Source organism: Myripristis murdjan, chromosome 23 (assembly GCF_902150065.1).
Source record: "Myripristis murdjan chromosome 23, fMyrMur1.1, whole genome shotgun sequence".
NCBI lineage: Eukaryota > Metazoa > Chordata > Actinopteri > Holocentriformes > Holocentridae > Myripristis > Myripristis murdjan.
The window spans coordinates 4348756-4372271 of record NC_044002.1 but is presented as its reverse complement, the minus strand read 5'-3'; the positions used below and the strand labels follow the sequence as shown (position 1 = coordinate 4372271).

Genomic DNA, 23516 nt, shown 5'->3' with positions numbered 1-23516 from the left:
TCACGCTGAACACACATTCAACCTGATGATCATTTGTGTTCATGTTTTACTGCCCACCAAACATTTCAATGTCACCCAATTACTACGTGAAAGGATTCAAGGCACTACTACACTATGACTGAGACGATGGTGAAGTGCACTAATGAGGAGTGTGTTTTAGTGAGCCATGCTTTCAAATCTCTCCAGTAAATTGTAGGTTTGGCAACATTTTTGGGAAGAGTTCCCCGAAAATAATTCAAGACCTAATGATAATGCTTCCTGACCCTGGACCAATTCCACTACAACCTCCAGTGTGCTGCTGTTATTTAGGTAATCATCAGAAACTGTGACGCTGTGGTTTTTCCTGATCAGCGTTCAGCAGTCCACATCACACAGTGGCAGTCATGCATTGTTGAAGATGCACTTGGCCATCCTCATCCTGGCATTCACAAAATAAATTGTGTAGTGCCAAAGTGACTTTCATTAAGCAGAACTCATTACTGGGCTTAGACAAACACAGCAGATTCATAATACAGAGTCTTCAGTGTGTGTACACTTACAAGCACACTGTACTCCACATCATCCCCCAGCAGCCCCGTATCATTGAGTGTGTATTTGGCTTTCTTCATCTTGGCATCCACTGGCCCCTTCTCCACCTGGTGCTTTAAGGCCTTGTACAGCTTGTATAAAGGCTCTCCTGCTGTGTCCTGCACACAGACACATGCATGTTAGAATTAGATCGATGTAGACATTTAATAACATATGGAGTAGATACCGCAATCAGCTATCTATCTATCTATCTATCTATCTATCTATCTATCTATCTATCTATCTATCTATCTATCTCTAAATTCTGGGAAACACTGAAAATTTTGTATTTTTTGGTCATAAACATGTTCAAACTTGAACAACACTGGCACAAAATATAATCTTGGGCCAGTTTCTGTAAAGCAAAAAATTACTCTTGGTTAAAAAAAAACACCCTTGGTTCAAAACGGTGCAGCTATAGTAAAAGAAAGCACTTTGCATAATTCGCACTCATATTTGTAGCATCTCAGAGCAGCTGTCAACCCGCAGGAATATGCCTCAACATTTTTGCCAGGATGTGGTCGAAGGGCAGAACTCGCCAAATGCATTACAAGAAACAAAAACAAAAACAGCACCATTGTCAGTGACACCAAATTTTGTCTGGGACTTCTCAAAAATTCGCAAAAAAACACTGTTTTGCTACAAAACCGTTTCATTTAAACATATTGAATATTTGTACACAATATCAGCCTTCAGAAACTTGCACTGGTTGAATCCCGACACACAAACACAAAAAATAACAGGTTTAGTCAGCAGGATGCAGAGTGAGAGAGTGAGACAGAGAAGGAGATATTTCTTCATGGAGTCATTATAACCCAAGGTTAGACAGGGACCAGAACAAGAGAAGAAAAATGGAAGAAGAGAGGAGGAGGGAAAGGAAAATAGATCCAGAGGAAGACCAGAGGGGAAAACAACACAGGAAGAAGGAGGACAAAAAAACAAACATAACAAGTGAAAGAGAAAATGTGTGTTACCCGGAGGAACTGATAGAGACAGATGGACATCCAATTACATAGCATCCTCTCCACCACCGTCTCCGACCTAGACGCACACACACACACACACACACACAAAGGAGAGAAAAGTAGACAGACAGCAGGATTAATTGAAGTAACTGCATAAGTCTGTGACTTTTCCGTGACTTTCCATGACCTTGCTCCAAAAAACTCTTCCTTCCTGGTTTATTAATGTTTCACTAAAGGGGAGAACGGCCTGGCTTCCACTTCATTTGGGCTGAAAACCACCAGCCAATGCACTGAATATGTGAAACAAGCTGTAAAATCCATTCTGCAACGGGCCCATTTGTGAAATGCCCTGACACTCCCTCACTTCTTCAGTGAATTAATCAAAAGCTCAGACCTTCCCTATTTAATGTGATATTTGTTGTTTGCCTGTCTGTGTTTGTACATTTGTAGATACAGACAATGTATTGGAATGTATTACTGTTGTGTTTAGTTCCCCGGGTGTTATCTGAATCCACATGGAGGTGAAATATCCTCATTAGTTGCTCTGTACTCCCAATGGGCTGCTAATCCACAACACTGGATTTCACTGTCTCAGTTCACTTCCATAGTGCAGAAAAATAACTTCCAAAATAACACTTTAAGCACATAAGTGAACATGAACAAAGTGGATTATGCCACTATAAAAACCAAGTCCCAGTGCACATTTTTTGAGGAACTTTAACGGCTCCTCTCTTGTTTATTTGAATTGGAAAGTAGATCCAGCAGGCAGTGTCTGCAGCAAACTTCCACAGAGTAGCGTTGCCCCAGGAAGAAACAGCCTGACAGTACTTTCATAAATAATTGTGATTACAAAAAAAAATGGCTACTTGTTATTTATTTTGGCAGAATCTGGTTTGTTGGCGCTGGCTAAAAGTATTATTTTGGGACATGTTTTGCTGCACTATGGAAGTGAATGGAGACATTGGAATACTGTATTGTGAATTAGCAGGCCAGAGGAGCACAGAGCAACTAATGAGGAAATTTCACCACCATGTGGACTCACACCCAGGGAACTAGACAACCTAACACTCTAACAAAGCACTGATTTGGTTTAAATGGAAAACACAAAGTGCAGGGGTGTGTTGCAGGAAGAGAGCTTATCCCCCTGCTCACCTCCTCAGCATGAGTTTGGGGTTTTTGTTCTGGACATGTTCGTCCATCAGCTCCAGCAGCAGGGTTCTCATGATGTCTGTGTAGTACTCCAGTTTACCGTGCAGAGCCACCGTCAGCAGGGATGCAAAATAACCCCGAGCTCGAGCGTTGAAGTCAGGACGACTCTCCAACGTACGGATGAACTAGGGACAGAAAAGCAAAAAGGCTTGAAAAATGGATTTTGTTTGGAGACAAGAAACAGACAGTGAAGAAGGAAATACATAACAATACATAACTGTGATATTTAAGTGAAAGAAATTTGTCAAGAAATAATTTAACTTATCTTCTTGCTCCTCCAATCAAAGAAGCCATTTTGGAGACATTCATTAATTATTAATGAGCTACTGGCTGCTGATTAGCTGAAAATATCTGAGGCCCTGCCCTCTTCCCTTGCATTAACAATAGGTGCTGCCCCACAGGGCTACTAATACAAGGGCAGACTGATGCTAATTTAAGACTCTAAATAATTGATTGATTTTTGATGAGGTCCAATTATGACAACACAACTAGAGCCCATTTCTGATTGGCTTGTTTTTCAGGTTACATCATTTGCCACAGAAAAACTTCAGTCCAACATGATCTCAAAAGGATGCATTTCTAGCTGAGTGTAGCTTGTACTGACTGTGTATTCCCTGCCCATTTGCCAGACTTCATAGCGAAGATGCTAAGGAGGCATAGATGGAGACTCCATAAGCCACAAACTCACATTGATCAGAAAGGTCTTGCTGTTGAGCAGATTGGAGAACTGGTTGAGGGCCTGGGCCACGATGGCTCTGCGGCCCTCTGGGATTTTTAGTTTCCCTGTGATCATGACATCATTGGCACCGTCCTTGGAGGGCAGGAAGAAGTTGCGGTCGGTGTAGGTTTTATAGTCCAGGAAAGGGATGCGGCCTTCACTCAGGTCACTTGTGTGGTCACCCATCTCAATCATCAAGTCTGACACAGAGACACAGAGAGAAGTCAGAAGAATCAAATTGGTCCATCTGACTGATGAACTGTGTGTGGTGTTTATGTGAAATACACACGGTTTGTACGATTTTCACTATTTTCTAAGGGAGTTTATACCTGCGATGCCAACCTCAGGTGTCTACGTTAGACTTTAGATGTGTACATCATGTATGTGTTGGAGAATATCACCAATTTGATAGATAGAGGATATTGCCAGTTTGATAGTCACTTTGATAGTCTCCTTAGAAACATCTGACATCTAAAGAGCATGACCCCTGGCTCAGTAAAAAAAAACAATTGTACACCCAGCTTGTCAAGAGGGTTAAGTTTCTGATGTATGAGCTGACGCTGCATAAAGCGCTGTCCCCTCTGCTAAATTGTCTTGGCAGGATTTCATGTGAAGGAGGTAACAGTGAAAAAGGTGAAAAAAAGGCAATAAGGCAGTATGGAAGATTCAGCACTGTGGACAGAAGGCTCAAAAGTCTTCGGCCTGGACATAAGAAACTTTCCTTTGGGTCTTAGTGAGCTCAGTTGACTATTCAAGTTGGATAATTTTGTTCTTGAGCTCAGTATTTGGCTAAATTTCAAGACTAAAGGCAGACATTTTGACAGAAAAAGCAAGAGGACCTTTTACACTCTTGACATTAGGCTATGTCTTAGGGTAATCTTAGGTCGCTTTCACACCTAAAAGTCCATTTGCATGGTTCGGACTAACAAGTTGTTGGATAGCTTCATAGCTGTCAAATCTTTGAGTGTGTGTGTGTGTGTGTGTGTGTGTGTTTTGAGTGTATACCAGTGAACTCTTTCTTGCAGCGATCTCGGACGCTCTCCTCCAGATTCTCCAATTGGTGTTTTACCTTCTCGTACTCCCTCTCTGCCTGCTGACTCTTCCTCCTGACAACACACAAACACACAGATGCCCATGTTTAAACAAGTACATAAAACAAGGTCAAATGCATACATAGCAGAAAAAAGTGTGTGCATTCGTTTCATTACCTGTAACAGTACACAGATATGGCTATGAAGAGCAGCATGGGCACAATAACTCCAGGGATGATTATAGCCAAGGGAACTTCATCTTTCCTGGCATAGTAGACTGAACCGACCTTCCACTGTCCATTACCAAACTTTATCTAGAGAGGAGAGAGACCTTTAATAATACTACCTGGAACTGAATTCAGAGCTAACAACCAATTTCTCCTTGGGAACAATAAAGTATTTCTGATCCCGATTCAAATTAAGAAACAAAAAAACTATGTCAAAACTGGAACACAGCTAATCAAAGTTCTAAAATAATAAAATTAAGCAGTATAATTAAATGGACATCAGCTCTGTCTCTACCAAATAACACAGAATATTTGCAACAAAATGGAACTTGATTCATTACACTGTGAAAACCCTAAGCCATATAATTTATTTGAGATGTTTTAAAATTTTGAAAGCTCGAGTTATAAGAGAGGAACTGAAACAGATGGAGGAAGGGTCAAGGCGATTTCAAGCAGTCTGAACAAATCTCACATATCAGGCAGATTGGTGAATGTGATACAAATGTGGAGCAAAAGAAGAATTCATTTTCCGCAATAAAACCACTACTAAACAGTGTTTTTATTTTGTTTTTATTTTGTTTACCACGAGGTCCAGGAGGTCATTGGTGGTGTCTCTGCGCTGGCGTTTAGACTTGGCTCTGGGCTGGGAGGAGGGGGCCTCCAGGAACAGTTTATCATCCTGTAGAGAAGATTCATCCAACATTTATACTGAATGACAGCGATGCTATTCAGTTTATCTTCAAAAGTAACAGTTGGATACATAAGAGTTTCTGATGCTGGCATACTAGAGTTTGACCAATATGGATTATTGAAGGATCATACCAATGCCAATATTTTTATATAAAGCAAACTTGAACTTTGGTAGTGTGTTGTGTTGTCTAGTTCCCTGGGTGTTGCATGAGTCCACATGGTGGTGAAATATCCTCTAACTGCTAATCTAAAATACTGTATTTTTTTTTTTTTTTTTTATCTCTCCATTCACTTCCATTCCAAAACAGCTCCCAAAACAACACTTTAAGCAACATAAGCAGTTGATGTCAATATAAAAAACAAGGACTGGTACCCTTTTTCTTATGTAATTATAATTATTTACGAAAGTACTATCAGGCCACTTCTTCCTAGCACAAGGTTACTATGTGGGAGTTTCCTGCAGACGCTACCTGCCGGATCTACTTTCCCAAAAATCCGTACCAGGATTTTATTTATTTATTTATTTATTTTAATATTGGCAAAATCCTTTTCATCACAGTTGTTTGTGTGCTTAAAGTGTCATTTTGGGAGCTGTTTTGCCACACTGTGGAGGTGAATGGAGAGAGAGAATACATTTAGATAAATAGATATGTAAGTATAGTATTCTGGATTAGTAGCCCAGGGGAGCACGGAGCATGTACATACATACATAAATTCTGCGTTTGTCTCAATTTTATTTTTTGAGACAGGGTGCAAAAAAGCCTCTGAAACACAATTTAAGTCAACTTTCCACTGGACCCAAGCTCAAGAGCAGCACTATCTGTGTCACTCCTTTTTCAGAAGCTGGCCTACCACCTATTCAAACTATCAAGTGTGTGTTTGTGCATGCGTGTGTGCATGCATGCATGCGTGTGCTTGTGTACCTGCAGTATGTTAACATGACACAAGGCATCTCCAACAAATGCCTCGGCCTCTTTGGCAGTCATGGCCTTGGAGAAACCACGACCCTGATGGGGGGAGAGGAAGCGAGGGAAAAACATACATCAGAGACCAGCACCAAATATGTTCTTTACACATTAAAATAGTTGTTTGTGTTATATTTTTTGCCTCCCCTCTCTTCAGTATCCTGTCAACTGAGCCTATTCATATTACCTTCAGTGATACATGTGAGGATAGTTCCACATCCACCCTTACCGTCACAATAATGATGCTGGTCTCGGTGATGACGTTCTTAGACAGCTTGTTGAAGGTGGGGTCGGGGTGATAGTCAAAGCCCTTGAGCTCCTCCTGCACGTTGTCCAGCTGGAGAAAAGTCCTGAACAGCTGAGTGTCGGCGCAGCAGTTCACCGCCGGGGAGTTGAACTGGAGCACGGTGTCGTTCTTACTGAAAACCTCCTGGACGAACTGCCAAGGAGAGAGTGGGAGACCAACAGGATGAACTGACAAGGACGCAACCCATCAAACATCAAACCAAACCAGTCTGGCTTCATCTCACTGTTCACTCTCTGCTGGATTTGAAGTCGGTCACTCCTACATTTACAGTCTGGACCCGAGCCCAGGCCTACAAAACCTACACTGGCTTCTTCACAGGAAAGTATGGAGGAAGTCTGAACTTTCTGCTGTATGCAAATGTGACATGAAAGGCTCTTTGTCATGTCTGACTTGTTGATTTTGTTTAAATTCAAAAGTTGACAACATGTTGAATGCATCAAAATGTGACATAAACAAACTGGGGCTGTGTTATTATGAATCCCACCGAGTTCTGGGCAAGACATGGCCACAAGTGCTGTGATCGGTCAGGGGATTCTTTCGCGTGTTGGCCTTTTCCTGAAACAGTCTTCATATAACCCCTCACCCAAATTTAACCTTAGACTTAACCAAGTGCATCTTGCCCAGAACTCCGGTGGGATTCATAACACCACCAGTGGTCACAAGTTACATTGGATGGCTTTAAATATGCCTCTAAGTAACAGGAAAGTAATAAACTACAACACAATGCTATCCAAGCCATCAATCAACCGCAAATTATACCTAAACCACCACCTTAATCACATTTAGTGAAATTACTTCTGAACTGTGTTTTCAAAATGACAAATGGTCCATAAGCCAAGGAAACTCAGAAAATGCAACAGTATTTTTTGAACAGCGCCCTGTCATTTGACATCCTGACTAAAATGACTGACTGAATTATCTGAAGTCCTTCTGACTAAAACTTGACTAAGACTAATGTACATTAAATGACTCAACTCTGAGTATAAAACTATATATTTCAAGAGATGATGAAGATTAAAACTAAAACTCAATTACCTGTCAAAATGAACACTGGTTACCAGTGTTAATATGAAGCAGATTTATTTCCTACTTGTGGAGTTAGACCACCAGAGTAATACCGATCAATTCTACAACAAATATGTTAGATCTTTGTTTTTCATCCAGTGCCAGCCATCTTGGCCAGAACCCCACTGGAAAAGAAGCTCTAATGTCAGTTGGGCTTTTCCTGGTTAAATAAAAAAAACAAAAAAAAAACAAAAGCAATCAGTCAGACTGCATCATATCCATCATGTCAGAGATGGATGACACTGACTGGACCAGATGTGATTTTTAATAAATGGCCAATATGGATGTGATATTTGGTCTAAGGCTAGACCTGACACAGTCAGTCAAAACGTGAGAGGGACGGAGAGATGAAGGGAGAGAGAGAGAGAAAGAGAAAGAGAGAGATTCAATTTCACTGCTGAATAGCTTTGAGTGACAGGCTCTCATAGGAATGATTCACTGCAGGGGAGACGAGGTGAAGTTATTTTATCATCGCTTCGTCGAAAGCTCCTGTCTGAACCGGCAACAAAGAGGGAGAAACGCAGTAGGGAGGAAGTGAGAAAAGGGAGTGAAAAGAGGATAAAGAGAGAGGGAGACCCAAAGAGAGGCAGGGGAAGATTTAAAGAAAAAAGTTAATCTCAGACTGAAAATCTGGAAACACTTTAAGTGCCCTGTGATGCATTACAAACAGAGCCTAAGCTCATTTTAAGCAGACATACTGTTTGTGGAGTATTATCATCAGACAAACATTTGAATATTATCCAATTTAATATCATGTCACTTGTGTCCAATTTCCCTCCCTACAATAAAGTCGCTTATCTAATCTCAGTTATTCAGTAGCCCAATTATGTATTCAAACCCTTTAATGTCTGGCACATTGTGTTCATCATATCATCTTCTGATTTTAATATTTGTTTGGAACAGAGACAGGTAGACAGCAAGTTTTTATAACAACAAACCGTGAACACCTTAAGTCCTTGAAACCTGGCAGTCCGTGGGCGTTTCTTTTTTTTTCTCTTTCCCCTTTGGAAAGGTTTAATTACACCCTTTGAAGAAAATTCACAAACTTTTTTTCTTGCAATTTTTTTTTTACAGTTATGGTAACAATTGTGGTAATTGTATGGTAATTTCACTTAAAATACATAATTATGATGATTATATAGTTAAATGGTTTTTTAACCAATGTTACAACAATTTAAGGATATTTTCTGCTCTTCTTAATTGCTATTTTCCTGGTCATTTTCCTGTAATCTTTTTTAAAATTTTCTCTTCTTTTTTGGTGGTTAATTTCCTTTTTATTTTACTTTACTGGGTAATTGTGGGGTAATTTCACAGTAGTCTTGCTGTGTTCTAATTTCATTTTAATTATATAATATTTTGAGAGAATGATGTGAATTTGCTCAGGTTTTAAAGGGTTAACTGAGGCAGTTTCACTTGGCTTTTCATGTTCTGAACAGGAGAGACTGCCTTATTCAATTTGTGCTACTGTCACATTATCCTTTCGTGATGGAGGAACATTAATATTTAAAATTTAATTTAATTTAAAAATCAGTGCCCTTCTGAAAATACCAGTGCCTTTTCTTTATGTTGGCATGTGGTAGTTTACCCTCCTGTTTGTTCACTGCTGCATCGCTGAACTCAGAGGGAGAGAAACAGCAGAAGGTAGAGGGACAAGAAAACAGGTAGAAGGAGAGAGAGAGAGAGATAACGTTGAAAGAAGGAAGACAAACAGAGCTGAAAAATGAGACAGCAAAGCAGATTTGTATGAGCAGTAAAGATGAGAGAAGCAGAAATAACAACAAAAGAGAAATGACGAGAGTGAAAAGTGAGGGAGAAGAGGGCAGTGGAGGGTAAAGAGTGAGAGAGGACGAGTTAATAGGAGAGAGAGGGAGAGATGTACCAATTTAAACAGAGAACCAGCAAATTCCATCAATCTGCTGGCACTGTACACTTTCTGAAACTGCTGTTTACACACACACACACACACACACACACACACACACACACACACACACACACACACACACACACTTACCTCGACAGGAGAGGTGGCCTGAGAAAACTCGTCTGCAGAGGGTAGTACTCTCATCGAGGCTCTCTGGATAAGGTCAAAACCACTCCCCACCACCACGATCTTCCGACCACCACTACACACACACACATGCAAAGATACATATAATAAACTACACACACTCTCAGTACTTCAGTGTTGTAAAGGGCCTCATGGTAAAAGCCAATTCTAGAAGACAATTTAGACATTTTGATGAGTGGTGGCTTTTTTTATAGACACTAAAATCATCCATGTGTCCCTGTTAGATCATTAAATTCAGTGCTGTATGCTAACACTTCATCACACACTGTGCTGAGTGATAGAAAATACAGATGTGATGCAGCTTTAGAGCTGCGTCTCAGCTCTAGTGCTTGAGACCAGGCTTTTTTTGACCCTCCGATCAAAATTTGAAATTCAGGGATTTTTGTTCAGAGGGTTCAGTAAAGCCTGTGCATGGGTTAATGGGTTTCTGAGGGTTGAGCGAGATGCTGAACCTCAACCTGCTCAGTCACTGTAAGTCACTGTGGATAACAGTATCACCTAAAGCTCAACAAATGTAAATGTAACAAATTCCTGTCCTTTTTCCTTGGTGGTCTATGTGTTTCTGCATCAACGTCACAGAAACAAATTCCTTTAAGTGTATGTCTTAACTGAGTTTCAGTGAGCCGGTAATAGCTCCCAACATGGAGAGGCTGGAGTGTTGCTTGGACAGACTGCAGTATACACACCACAAGAAGCTGGCCTTGGGGTTATACTCGATGATCTTGGGGTTGTCAGAATACTGGTATGCGGCAGAGATGTCCTTGGTGGTGTTTTTTCCATATTTCACAGTTACCGTCAACAGCTCAGAGGGAACCTTCTGCCCGCGGTATCGGCCCGTCATACAGGTAATCTGACTGCCAAATGACAGGCTGGAGGCAGAGGGGAGAAAAAGTGCAAATGTAGGCAGTGAACATACATTTTTAATGTGTAACTGTCCATAAAGAAAACCAAGGAAAATGTCAACTTTCATGAGATCCACAAACTCTATGAATCATTCAGGGTTAGACAACAGCTAAGTTTAGAGAAGGTCAGAGACGCAGGTTTGTGACTTGAAGGAATAGATCCTGGGACCAACTGAGACAAACCTGGGCAGGCAGTGTGACAGTGATACTTATTAACACATACAGGCCCATGAGCTGCTTAGTTGTACAAATCTGGCAAGATATACATCTTGTTGGGATCTATGCAGAAAAGCTGCTACTTTTGTGAGATAGACATTCACAGCTTTATACCCTGAACATTTTCAGAACTGGGGCCATGGTAAAAATGGTACCTGTCTGCCATTACAGTGCCTTCAAATAGCTTTTCTTAGCTTTAAGAATATGTCAAGAAATATAGATAGTGTCATAGATAGTAAAACATCAATTTACTCTGGACTGAGTAAACACTCAAAATGATTAAAAACTGACTGTGATTCTGAGAATGCACAGGAAATTGAAGTGTACAAATATAAACATCTGGTGCTTTTAAGTAAATTTAAATGAGTCACATCTTACCTCGCTTAAACAGAATGGAAGAAAATGGAACTTTAATATTCTGCTAGACTGGAAAACTTTCCTTAAGCTTTACCGCATGCTCAGCAGAAAACAAACCTTAACAACATGACTTATCAACCAAGACAATTAATAACCTTTAACAATGAAACAACGAATGAGTGATATGGCTTACACTTGACAGGGCACATCCCCCACCATGACAGCCACGTCATCTTTAGTGGCAGTGTCCAAGTCTTCTCCATCGATGGTGATGACCGTTCCTCCGGCTGCTGGACCCTTCACTGGCTGGATGCTCCTAGGTTTAGGGTCCTAGTAGGGGATGATGACAGATCAGCTGCTTGTACAGAGGAATAGCGTAACACAGCCTGCATTGGACAGTGTCGTGACAAAACTTGAATGATCATTGCACTGTTTTCTGTGAATGTGTTGCTGTGAATGTCTTGCCGTGTTGCACGCGCTCTTAGAAAACTGTCAAACCTTGACTGAAATGTGACATTGGCAATAAGGTTTGCATAGCATTACTAAAGATTGTGCTTCTTCTGGTAAGCTAGCTCCTACAGTCAACTACAAGCCAGCAAATCTAGCTGGTAAGCATCATCAGACGTATCTTTAAGGTGATATAACCTCTTAAATGCTACAAACTGTTGTAGTTTAGTCACACCTTAGTGGAGAAATAAAGTGTTTGCTGGCTTTAAATTATTAATGGACACTGGTAAACACAAGATGCCTTTCCATTGCTTTGGTCCTCGCTGCAAAGGCTTTCACCTTAGTTAATCAATGACTTGCCCGATTTCCCCTTGGGGATCAATAAAGTATTTCTGACTCTGATTCTGACTTGTCTGAAGTTGGTTTGTATGGAAGCTAAACCAGCACAGGAGTGTATCTCCTGTAGGGTCTGAAGTTCCCCCAGTCTGAAGTTCCCAGGGTCCGATGTTCCCCAGTTCAATATTCTGTTAACACGCATTAACCCTAAACATAACCCCTAAAACACAGAGCAGGGGAACATCTTTTTCAGGTTTCCATCATGTGCAATCCAGTGCTGAGAAACACAGGACCCTTGTCATGTTCCCATTATGTTCCAAATAAATGTGGGGAACATAGGACCCTGGCAACATATAGGAATTACTGCCCCAGTACCATGCCACTGGTACAGATAAAAACTGATGCAGCTGCATTCAAGGTCTGTGATTGTCACTTTCTAAACAGCGCCACAGTGGCTTATCAGGAAAACAAGAATGCCAAATTCAATGTCTACTGAGCAGGCCCTAATTTCACATCCCGGTGACATTCAAACATTCAAGGATTCTCTCTCTGATTTCCAGCTATAGGAAATAGTAGTGCAAGTTCACAGACAGTGACTAAACTATACTGAGGCATGGAAATACTTACAAAGTGTGGAGAGACAATTTGACACTTGATTAGCTCATGAAATCAGCAGTTTTTTGGACCCCAGAAAGACAAATACTCCAGTGTCCTGACAACATGAACCCTTCTGACTAGCCAGGTGAAAAACTCAAGAGCCCCCAGAGAGAGAGAGATAAAGGACTGTCAGGACACACTGTGTCCACAAAGACACTTTACTTCATCTTTCTCTCTTTTACTTCATCACTCCACTACATCCCACCTACAGCCAGCTCACTTCAATGCGTCTGCTAAACAATCACACTCCTCAAATAACCACAGGAAGGCAGGAAGAGAGCGAGAAAGAGAGAGTGAGGGTCATATTAGCCTTAAAAAAAAAAAAAAAAAAAGGTAAATCTGGTGCAATGTTGTCTGACATGATGTATATGGTGTCCAGTTTAATTGATTATAGATTACAGTTTTAACCTTTCCTGGTGGTGTAAATGTTATTTTAGAATAGTTGTGATGCTTTGTTATGAAAAACATCAAATTCAAACACACTGAGTACTGCCACAAAAGACTGGTAATCAACATCTTCAAAGAAAAATATAAGCATATGCCTTCAAAAGCTGATATCACCCGAACCCTGATAGAAACAGACAAAAAGACGTAGAAACAGAGAAGCAAACATTTAACTTTCACCAAGTATCAGTCGTTGTATTCCCGCCTCCGTCCTACAGGAACCAAAGCTTTGATCACATCAAAACCAAAACATATTTTCAATTTCCAGTGCTCAGTGACTCAACCCTGTGTTATTGTGGCAGGAAGGTACAACAAAAATTGAATTATGTATCGCGGTAGAACTTCACCAGGGGGTTCGACTGTTTCAGAGTTTCTCAAGTCACTTTGCTTGAAGAATATTGACAAAAGAGTCGGGCGCGGTACGTGGCAGCTGCTGAACTACACCAGCTGGTTGGCTTCTGTTTGCTCAAGATTTTGTACTGGTCTGTGCTGACAGCAAGACAAACAAAAGAGGAGCAAATATTAATTCTGAACTACACTTGAGGATAAAGCTGCTTCAAAATTTAACAAGTCAATCTGTCTGGAGAATTTAGGCAGCAGAAGAGCACAGTATGTGAAGGCTGCTGAAATGCATTTGTTTGTGCTTGTTTATTGGCTCATATCTGTCTCTTCTGGCACCAATGCAAAAAGGTGTATATATTAATGCAAAATACCACTAAAGTGAAAATCTCATCCCAACTTCTGTCAGGAAAAGATAAAACCAGCATACTGGAACAGCGCTGGAGTTGTGGATTTGTACTTAAGCAGTTGGTTTTGTGGTGTTTGAGATTTGTTCTTGTTATTTTGGCAATGAGACCCACAAAACAAAATAAATACCCCCAAAGAGGGATGAACTCATTATAGTAGCTCTGCTTGTTTGGAGGCTATACACAGACAAAACAGATCGGCACAGAAGGTGGCAGCTCCTGCAATATATGATTGGGTCTGAGTGACTAAGATTCCTCTACAATTTTAGATTCTGGCAATGATATAAACAAAACAGAACAATTAGCACCCGAGAAATTCACTAGAAGCTACAACTAATTAAAAGTTGAACAAGTCAGTCAACGTGGAGGATTCCAGCAAAGCAGAGAGGGCCTGCAGCAACTGGTGATGTTAATGTGTCTGTTATTAAAAACATAAACTTTAGAATAATTAAGAATTTATTCAGCACTTTTCAAAACATAAAAACCTAAAAACCAAACCAAAAGCATCAATATTAAGAGGAAAATGAAATAAAATAAAATAAAATAAAAAAAAATATAAAACATGCAAGTATAATTATGACCTCCAAATGGGGAATAGGGTGTGACTTTAGAGAGCAGTGATTCAGCCGATGCTACATATGTAATAAAAGCTCTTATAAAGTAATAAAGAGTCAGATAATACAGCATCCTCACACATATTGTAATAATTACAAAAGAATCTCTTATAAGGTAAGAATTGCTGGTTAATGTAAAACTGTAATAGGTTATGAGAAATAAGTCATTTCATACAGAAAAATAAAGGTGCCGGCTGGAACTGAAAACGGTTGACACTCCATCAAGTTTGAAATCTGCTCTTCGGCAGAATTTTAGCTTTACAATTAAAGAGGAAGAGGATGAAAACGGCAAATAAGACAAGAGCTGGTTGCACTATTTTAAGACAGTTTTGCCTTTCAGTGGTTCCTCAGACTGAAGCCAAGGAAGAACCTTTTCTGGTTCCACAAAGAACCTTTCAGACAATGGTTCTTTAAAGAACCATTTCTCTTAATGATTCAGTAGTGACCTATAATACAGTTCTTGGATGGATCAGCAATGATTTCTTAAAAGATGAACGAAGAGAGAAGAGAAAAGGTACATGGAAAGAGAAGTAGGTAATTCTCATTTCTAAAAAGGAAATAAAGGCATCAGCTGAAACTGAAAGTAGTTCTTCATAATGATGCTACAGGAAAACCATTTCTGATACTATGTTTTGAAAAGTTATCAGTCATTTGTTGCTGAGCAGCCAGTATATGACTGTTAGCTTGTTAGTGTTTGTGCAAAAATGTCTTATATAGGTCTATTATGGTGTTAAGATTAACCAATCAGCTCACTGTGGGAAAATACAAAGTCACAGTTGAAGCTTTTGGCTAAGTTGGGGAGTATACAGAGATGTGCTGCTGCTGAGGTAAACTAGCCATTTTGGTCTCAGTTATCTTGTCTTCTGCCTGCTTATTTTAGCAGCTTAATTATGAAACAAGAGCAAATATCAAAGTGTGCAACATGACTAAAAGAAAGCAAGTGAGCATTATGGCAGAAGCCACACAGCAGATAAGTAGCTGCTGAGCATATCTCAGTTATTTTGATCGCATATGTTTCCTCGCTCTGTGTGTGGCGTGTGGGAACTGCTGAGAGCCGAGCAGAACATTTGCAGTGGTGAGTTTGTATGTGATGGATATTTTTATTCCCTGTCTCCGTACAGTCTTCTTGAGGGAATTAATTTCCCTCCAACACTGTGGGGGAACGTGGAGGGCATGAGTATGTGTGTTTTTAACTTATATGTGATAAATCTTTTATGATCTTAAACATATGATCTCCTGGGCTGGAAGTTGCTATGACACAGAATGTAGATAAACTTTCTCCATAGAAACTGTGATGAAGCGATCACAAGGTGAGTGCAGGTTTGACAAAGCCAAATGCAAGACGTTTAAGGCCTTTTCAGTGCTATATGGAGTTAAATTTAAGACCAATCTAAGTGCCAAAACACACAAGCAGCCCATTTCTCACTGAACAGAGAAAGAAAGCTCTGAATGGGTGGAATAAGAAAAGCAACTAAGCGTGCACTGATTCATTCATTACATTTAAGCATTGATTGTACAGTTTGCTGATTCAGCTGCACTGGTCTATATAAAATAAAATCCAATGTTATGGTGATCTAACAGAATGCTATGATATCCAACTTTGTCATTTTTTTGTGATAACATTTTTTAAGCAATGCTGATGTCTGTTTTTTCCAAATTTCAGAAGAAAAAGGGTATTTTTTTTTTTTTTATCTCATTGCACATATTTGTCTAATATATAAAGATATATCTACAAGTCCTGAATCAAACTGTTGACTCAAATTGTACTGAATAGTCCCAAAAAAGGAAAATCAAACAGCCAGCTAGTGAATCTGAATTGAATTCTGTTAAACCAAATATTCACATGCCTAGAAATGACACAAGAGAATTAAATGTTAGGAGATAAGGTAAGCTACAGATTGTACAACTAACCCTGTTCTATAATAATATAAGAGGGGGCATGCAGCACAAAGAATCAGATGTTAAAAAAGACCTCCACATAATTATACTGAAGACAGCTTTTACATTTTAAGAACATATCAGATAGTTTAAAGATTCAGATGAGGTGTGTGTGCAAAAAGTAAAAGTGCTTTCCTGCTATAACTGCTATAAATGAGTTAGACTCTGCTTTTGGTAAAACACTTCATGAACCTGGCAGGTAGGCAATATTTATAACCTGCTTATAAATATTTCTAGTGTGTGTGTGCATATATGAATGCAAATATATGAGTCTGTCAGTGCTACTGTATAATGTGTATGAGCTCGTACCCTATAAGTAAAGATGACTTCAGATCTCCCTCTCCGCCCGCCCTCGACTTCCACTTCGACTGCTCCACGGTTCGAGTCAAATGGGAGGTCAAAGGGGGGCACTCGCCTTGCTGGACCGATCTCACACACCACGCTGCGGACACAGACAGAGAGTTCTCAGAAAAACGACGAGCTGCATTAGAAGCTATGAACGGTCTCAAACTACCAACTGTATGTGGAAGTAGATGGCCACGTTTGCATGCACAGAGAATTCCCTTTTTTTAACCCAGTTATCAAACCTCATATCTGAGTTAGAAAATGCTGATTCAGCTCATACTCCGATCATGAGAAAACTGGTTAAAGGAACAGTCCACTCATTTTCGAAAAATGTGATATTTCACTCTCCCCCGGCTGTTATGTAGGACAGAAGTGGTACTATCTTCCTCTCATCCTCTATCTTCCTCCAAATGCTAACTGTTAGCCTCCTGCCACTGAGCTGGACCTCCCCCCAGTTAACAGTCTTAAAGATAATGGCCCTAATTCACTCAAACTGTTAAATCAACAAAGTTTGAGTTGATGATGAGTAGCAGATTTTTTACAGCTTGAAATGGCATCAAAATGTTGACTATTTATTTATTTTATCGTTTTGTGCATTCTAAGCTTTCTGTGCTGTCCTCTGTTACAATGGTGGCTGGCAGGTGCCTTAAAAGGTATGTGAAATGTGTGTGAGCAGAGGAAAAGAAGAAGTTAACCACATCGTACAACTGGGATCATAATTTGTTTCCCCTCAGTCAGTAGTGAGCTATCGCTCAGCCAAACAAGGAGAGGGAATATTCTGGAAAGTTTATTGATGGCAGGAGGGAGACTCAATCACAGAGTATCAAAGGTTCATGTAAGAGATTAACCTGCAGAAGAACTTAACCAGAGGCAAAATAGCCAGGTGATATTGCAGCGTTATTCCCTCAGATTGTGACAAATGCATAAAGTCTGCAACACCGTTGAATACCCCCGAGTAAACTGATTCTCTCACCACACTGGCAAAGAGCTGTTTCAGCTCAAAACGCCACATAGGCGAGAGAATAAATTTTCTTGGGAGCATTCGACAATGTTGCAAACTTTTTTCAGTAGTTCCTGCACCTGTTACGGAAATGTTGGCCGTGCGTGCTCAGCTGGCATTCTTTATTCCTTCAGATTACCTTGTGGAGACTGAGTATCTGTCCTCCTGGTGAACACAGTCCACTCCAGCCACTGTGATCTTCTTAACATCCTCCCTCTTTATTCCCAGGTTGGAGCCTTTGATGGTCACTGAGATTCGGCCGTTCAGGGGGCCAAAGCGAGGGATGATCTGGGGAAGGAGAGGATAGACAGTAACATGCAAGAAATACAGTCTGTTTGATGTACTAATTTCTCCATTTGTAAAGGAAACCACATATGCGCACTTCTTTGGTTAACGCTGTGTCCTTATCACATGGAAATAAATGGGACTTGACAACCAAGTCAAGCGTGTGAACTCTTTACATTCTTAGCATCAAGATGTCATTCTACCTCTTCAATATCCATGCACACAATACTACCTGAAAGCTGAGCTCAGTAGTATTTCATACCGGTATTCACCACCTGAGAGCTGAGGGAAACAATATTTTTCATTGTCTATCATATCTACTACTTTTTTTTTTTTTTTTTTTTGGTCTTTTCATCATTTAAAAACTCACCAAAGCAAACTCAACATTTGGTACTTCTGTTGACAAGAGAAAGTTTCGACAGTGCTGAAACAAATGACCAATGTTCCAGAGAAAATAGGATAGACTCAAAATGATGCTGGGCATAAGAAGACGAATAACAAAAACAATAGGGGAAAAATGAAGGGATTCCAAAATGATGCTGGAGAAAATGGCCTTGACACAGAAATCGTCTCTCTGTGAAAGGTGGCCGAATCAAGAGAATGAGATGAATTGTTGAAATGATACTGGAGACAACACAGGATGGATTTCTAAATATGATGGTGGAGTAGCATGGAGAATAGAGGACCTGGGAGATGGAACTGGTGCAGCTTTAACTATCCAGGGAGTGAGGGAAAGAGATGGAGGGATTTTATTCATCCTTTATTTATCCTGGGTGTACTACTGAGACCCAAGTACCTTCACACACATACACACACACACACACACACACACACACACACACACACACACACACACACACACACACACAGGCAAACACAAGAAAGTCATACTTTGATGCAACCAAAGGTGAGGTTATTCATAGTGTGTATGTGCGTGTTTATGTGTATTTATATGCATGCAGTCACTTGCAGTAAGTGTGTATATAAAAATACACTAATGTGTGTGTAATTTCATGGTGTGTACACAGACATATTTCTCTGTAGTTTAAATAGCTCCAGCAGCTCTGTTCAATGTCTGTGTGTGTGAGTGTGTGTGCGTGTGTGTGTGTGTTAGACAGATCGCCCAAGCACCAGAGAGACAGCAAAGCAGGGGGAGAAAGCAGAGCAGGAGATAAAATCCAAACAACTTCTTTGCTTGTCATAATAAAACCATGTTTAAAAGGCTCTATTCATTATTCTATTTCATCCCCTTCCTTTAACCTAACCATTTACAGTATGTGTGTGAGCTATATGTGTGTGTAATACTGTCATACATTTAGTGTGCGTGTGTAGTCACGGGTGCCTGCGTCTTGTGACCCGCATAGCTGTTGAGTCACACACAAACATGCAAGCAAATGAAAGAATGTAGTGTTCCGACTTACATCAGCCCATCTATGGCGATGCAGAATGTGAGCTAATGTTAGCGCTAAAGCTACGACATGGTGTACAAATTAGATTTACTTGAAAAACCAACGGCGTTGAACTGGAATGAGCTGTATGCATGCAACGTCAAGGCCATGTCCTATGTATGCTGTGGCCAGCAACTACTTTTAACTGTTGGCTTGACTCAGCTGAAGTAACCACATGCTAGTGACTTGTTAGCTAGCAGATAAATAAAGTCCAACAGACCTTTTTCACAGCAGCCATTTTGAAATAAAATAGCAGGGTAAACACAAGTTTTACTAACGACATTAATTTAGGTTCCATTTAATTTAAGTCTTTCCAGTGAACCAACATGAACAACAGCAGGACTCAGATTCTGTTCCTACCTGAGTGGAACAGAATCTGAGTTAACATTATTAATAACACCAGTGTTTACCTGCTAAAATGGCTAATGTGAATTACTGTTAATTAAAAATAAGACATTAGCTGACATTAATGAATAAAAGACTAAAGAATATTTGTAGGGCAGATTTTAAATACATTTTTTTTTTTTTTATTTTCTTGAAAAAAGTTTTACCCCCAAAATTTATAAATGAAGGAACTGGTGCCAAACCTTGGGCACCACCAATACTGAAATCAATGGGATGGACATAAAATATAAACCACTATACCTCTGCTGTTTGAATTTTGAGAGATTTGACTATAAAATAAACCACATTTTGCATGTGGATTACCAGTTTATCCAGTGTGAACATTAGTTGTCCTTGTTGTTGGTCTGAAAAAGTGGGGAGTCTGTCCAGCAGCTGCATACAGCCTTGCATAAAGCCCAGCCACATACAAAAATAAATCAAATATGAGGTAGCAAACAATATACCAAATTTCCAATAATTCTGACACCTGGCTGGGGGAAAATCTGTTCAAATAGCTCAGAAATGGCCCTCCCTTGATAAGGGAAAGCCATTCAGCTCTTTGTAAACCCCGCTGTAAGTTTGCACAGTGACACAATGTCCTACACTTCTTTTATATGTTTCTTTGTTTTCTCTCAAGGCTTTTCTGCTTGTTTACTGATGGGACCGCAGCACAAATGTGTTTTTCATCCAATTTATCGCCTTTTCTCACCCAAATCCAGCTACATAATCATGAAAAGCAAACACGTTGCACGGAAGTAGCCTAGTAAGCTGCCTGTCGTCTGATACACCAGATAACACAACACCATTATTCTGCGCTGTAATCTTCATGGAGACAGTAGCCACAGGAGAGTTTAACTGACAAGATGTGTTTCCCTGTTTTTGGTCTTTTTGCATCTGATTTACTGGAAGACACACAATGAGGTGCTCAACTTCCTTACTCTTCTTTTTGCACGTCTGTACTATCAGTGCATCCTTTTATACATTTTTTTGTAATCGGTGAATGATCCGACCAATAAGTACATTTCAAAAGGTGCAGCCTGCCGTGTGACAGCTCCTCACTTATGCCTTTGAATCCTTTGGCATCAGTTTGCTCAGGAGACGTGCCTTTTTATTACAAAACATATATTTCAGACTTGATGTCAAAAAGGTGTCTGGTCTTCTCTAACAAGGGGAAAGGAGACAAACAAACCCAAACACACTGTGTTTATGTATCCAGCTCCAGCTTCCCCTCTACCTCAAATTTCTTGTCTTTTAAATATGGTAATTGTACTACCAGATCACAGGACTGGGTAGTTTTGAATTCTGAACTTGGCATGGCTGGTTTTTGGTACTGTGCACATAATAAAAACAACAGACTGCAAAGCACTTTGAAAATATGACTTTTTTTGTCCTGCTCACTGATTTTAAGCCACAATATCTCTATTTCTCTGATATTAGCAATACTTTCTATAATTTTAAGTCCTATATGTTGCTAATTTTTGGACTAAACTGTTTTTTCCCCCCTCATTTTTATTGTTTTTCTCTGAGCTCTCAAATCACCAGCAACAGTTCACTGCAAGTTAACCACACGCACTACCGCGAACACACACTTAGCAAGATCACAACACACAATTGCAACCATCCTCTGTAAAGAATAAGCCCATTTACAACAAGGAGGTCCAACAAACAAAATGCAAAACCTCATCAGGAAAAGCAGTGAGCTTGAAATGAATCTTCTATTAGCTAAGCCAAACACTTCTAAGGGCAAACCGAGAAATGTGAAATCAACAAAATGTGCTCCTGTGCACCTCATGAATGCAACAGACTACGAAGCACATTGAAAACAAAACTTCTCGTCTCACTCAGTGATTCAAAAGCCATCTGTTTTCTGTGATATTTGCAATACGTTCCATCAAGTTTGTCCCTATACGTTGCTCATTGTTTGACTAAATCATACTCATCTTTGCTTTGCTTTTCACGGGTCTGAGGTTTCTCTTGCACAAGTGAGAACTAAAGACATGCTTGCCAGCTGAGAGTGTCAAAAAAAAAAAAAAAAAATCAAATCAAATCGAATATAATAGCTCAGCACGTGTTAACTTTACACTTAGCGAGGCCTCCTACAATATTATTACATCCTCAACAAAGATTAAACCCACTTACTGCGAAATACCTCCAACAAAACCTCATCAGGAAAACAGGGAGCTTGCAATGAATCTTCTATTAGCTAAGCCGAACACTTCTACAGGCAATTTGAGCTGTAGAGAAATGTGAAAAGCAATCTTCCAATGCAGCTGCAGAGAAAACAAGCATCAGTGGGAGCTCCTGCTTATCCACAGCACAAGTATTGGAAGATGGCAGAGCAGCAAGGACTTAATGGCACATGTTTAAAGTACTCACAACACATGAAGCTCTCAAAACAGAGAAGCACAAGGCAACAAACAGTATTCGTTAGTGTTTGTGTGTGTGTATGTGAGAGAGAGAGTGTGTGTGTGAGTGATTGTGGGGGCTATGGTTTCCATGACTTACATCAGTAATGGTGGGGTTGGGGCACTGCGCTGGCTCCGGTGATGGGCAAAGCTTCCGGTAAACACAGGTGTGTGTGACGGCACACCACACACACTGGTACTTGGCATCGGCATGCTTACACAGGCTACAGTCTTCCCTCCCCGTGGAGCAGTTATACAGCACCACTGCGGGGTGGGGGGAGTGGGGGTGTGGAGAGAGAGAAGTGAGGAAGAGGTAATGATGAAGATGGAGGGAAGGAGGGAGATGAAGATAAAGAGGCAGAGGAGGGGGAGGTTAGGCCTAATTATCATAATGCAGTTGGAACTGAATTGGAAATAAGAGAGAGAGAGATACAACAGACTCATACACTGTGATTACTTCACTTGCATGCTACCATCTTGATTTGCATGTGTGTGTGTGTGTGTGTGTTTGCATGTGTGTGGGTGTGTATGTGAGACACCAACCTGTCAGGGTGCTGTCAATCTTTCTCTCAGTGTCTCTGTCTTTGATATGGAAAGATACGTTCACCTCCTGTTGCTTGTCGTAGGCAAACTGCTCACACACAAACACACACACACACACACAGACAAAAACACAGGTGTTTATTTCACATCAGGTCTGCATTACAGCAGCAAAAAAAAAAAAAAAAATTCTCACTACCTTCCTATTTGGAGCTCAACACAAAATTACCATGCATCTATCTAACTGTGAAGGTCAGCACACACACATTCTGGTAGCCATAAATCAAGGAAGGTTTTCTTAGGGATGTGTGTGTGTGTGTGTGTGCATGTGTGTGTGTTAGGGGGAGAGAAGAGGGAGACAGAAAAATATAGATAATGCAGAGAGACAGGAAGACAAGAGATAATGAGAGGAGAATGATAGAGACAGAGGAAGACGGAAAATGAGAATCAGTAGCAACAGCGGCACCACGCATACACACACACATACACACACACATACACACGCACAGACATGCATACACATGCACATGCTCTAACTGAGCACTGGCAGTGTTTGACTCAGCATGATGCCAGATCAACGGAGAGGGAGGCAGAGAGGAGGAAAAGCAGAGGGGTGAGGAAGAAAGAGGAGAGCAAA

General features: G+C 40.3%; 1 protein-coding gene across 2 annotated transcripts in view; it reads right to left on the bottom strand.

The window, feature by feature from the left end:
• The window catches only part of LOC115355050 (plexin-B2-like), a 182799-nt gene that overhangs the window by 15746 nt on the left and 143537 nt on the right, over positions 1-23516 (bottom strand). For both annotated transcript variants that reach the window (XM_030045683.1, XM_030045684.1), the window contains 16 exons: positions 22883-22970; positions 22440-22603; positions 17957-18105; positions 16782-16914; positions 11484-11620; positions 10502-10684; positions 9759-9870; positions 6602-6811; positions 6331-6414; positions 5301-5396; positions 4668-4804; positions 4465-4565; positions 3430-3659; positions 2685-2866; positions 1542-1608; positions 540-686 (listed from right to left, as the gene is read on the bottom strand). In XM_030045683.1, the coding sequence (XP_029901543.1) occupies positions 540-686; positions 1542-1608; positions 2685-2866; positions 3430-3659; positions 4465-4565; positions 4668-4804; positions 5301-5396; positions 6331-6414; positions 6602-6811; positions 9759-9870; positions 10502-10684; positions 11484-11620; positions 16782-16914; positions 17957-18105; positions 22440-22603; positions 22883-22970 (2220 nt within the window). The remainder of the gene's footprint in view (positions 1-539; positions 687-1541; positions 1609-2684; positions 2867-3429; positions 3660-4464; positions 4566-4667; positions 4805-5300; positions 5397-6330; positions 6415-6601; positions 6812-9758; positions 9871-10501; positions 10685-11483; positions 11621-16781; positions 16915-17956; positions 18106-22439; positions 22604-22882; positions 22971-23516) is intronic.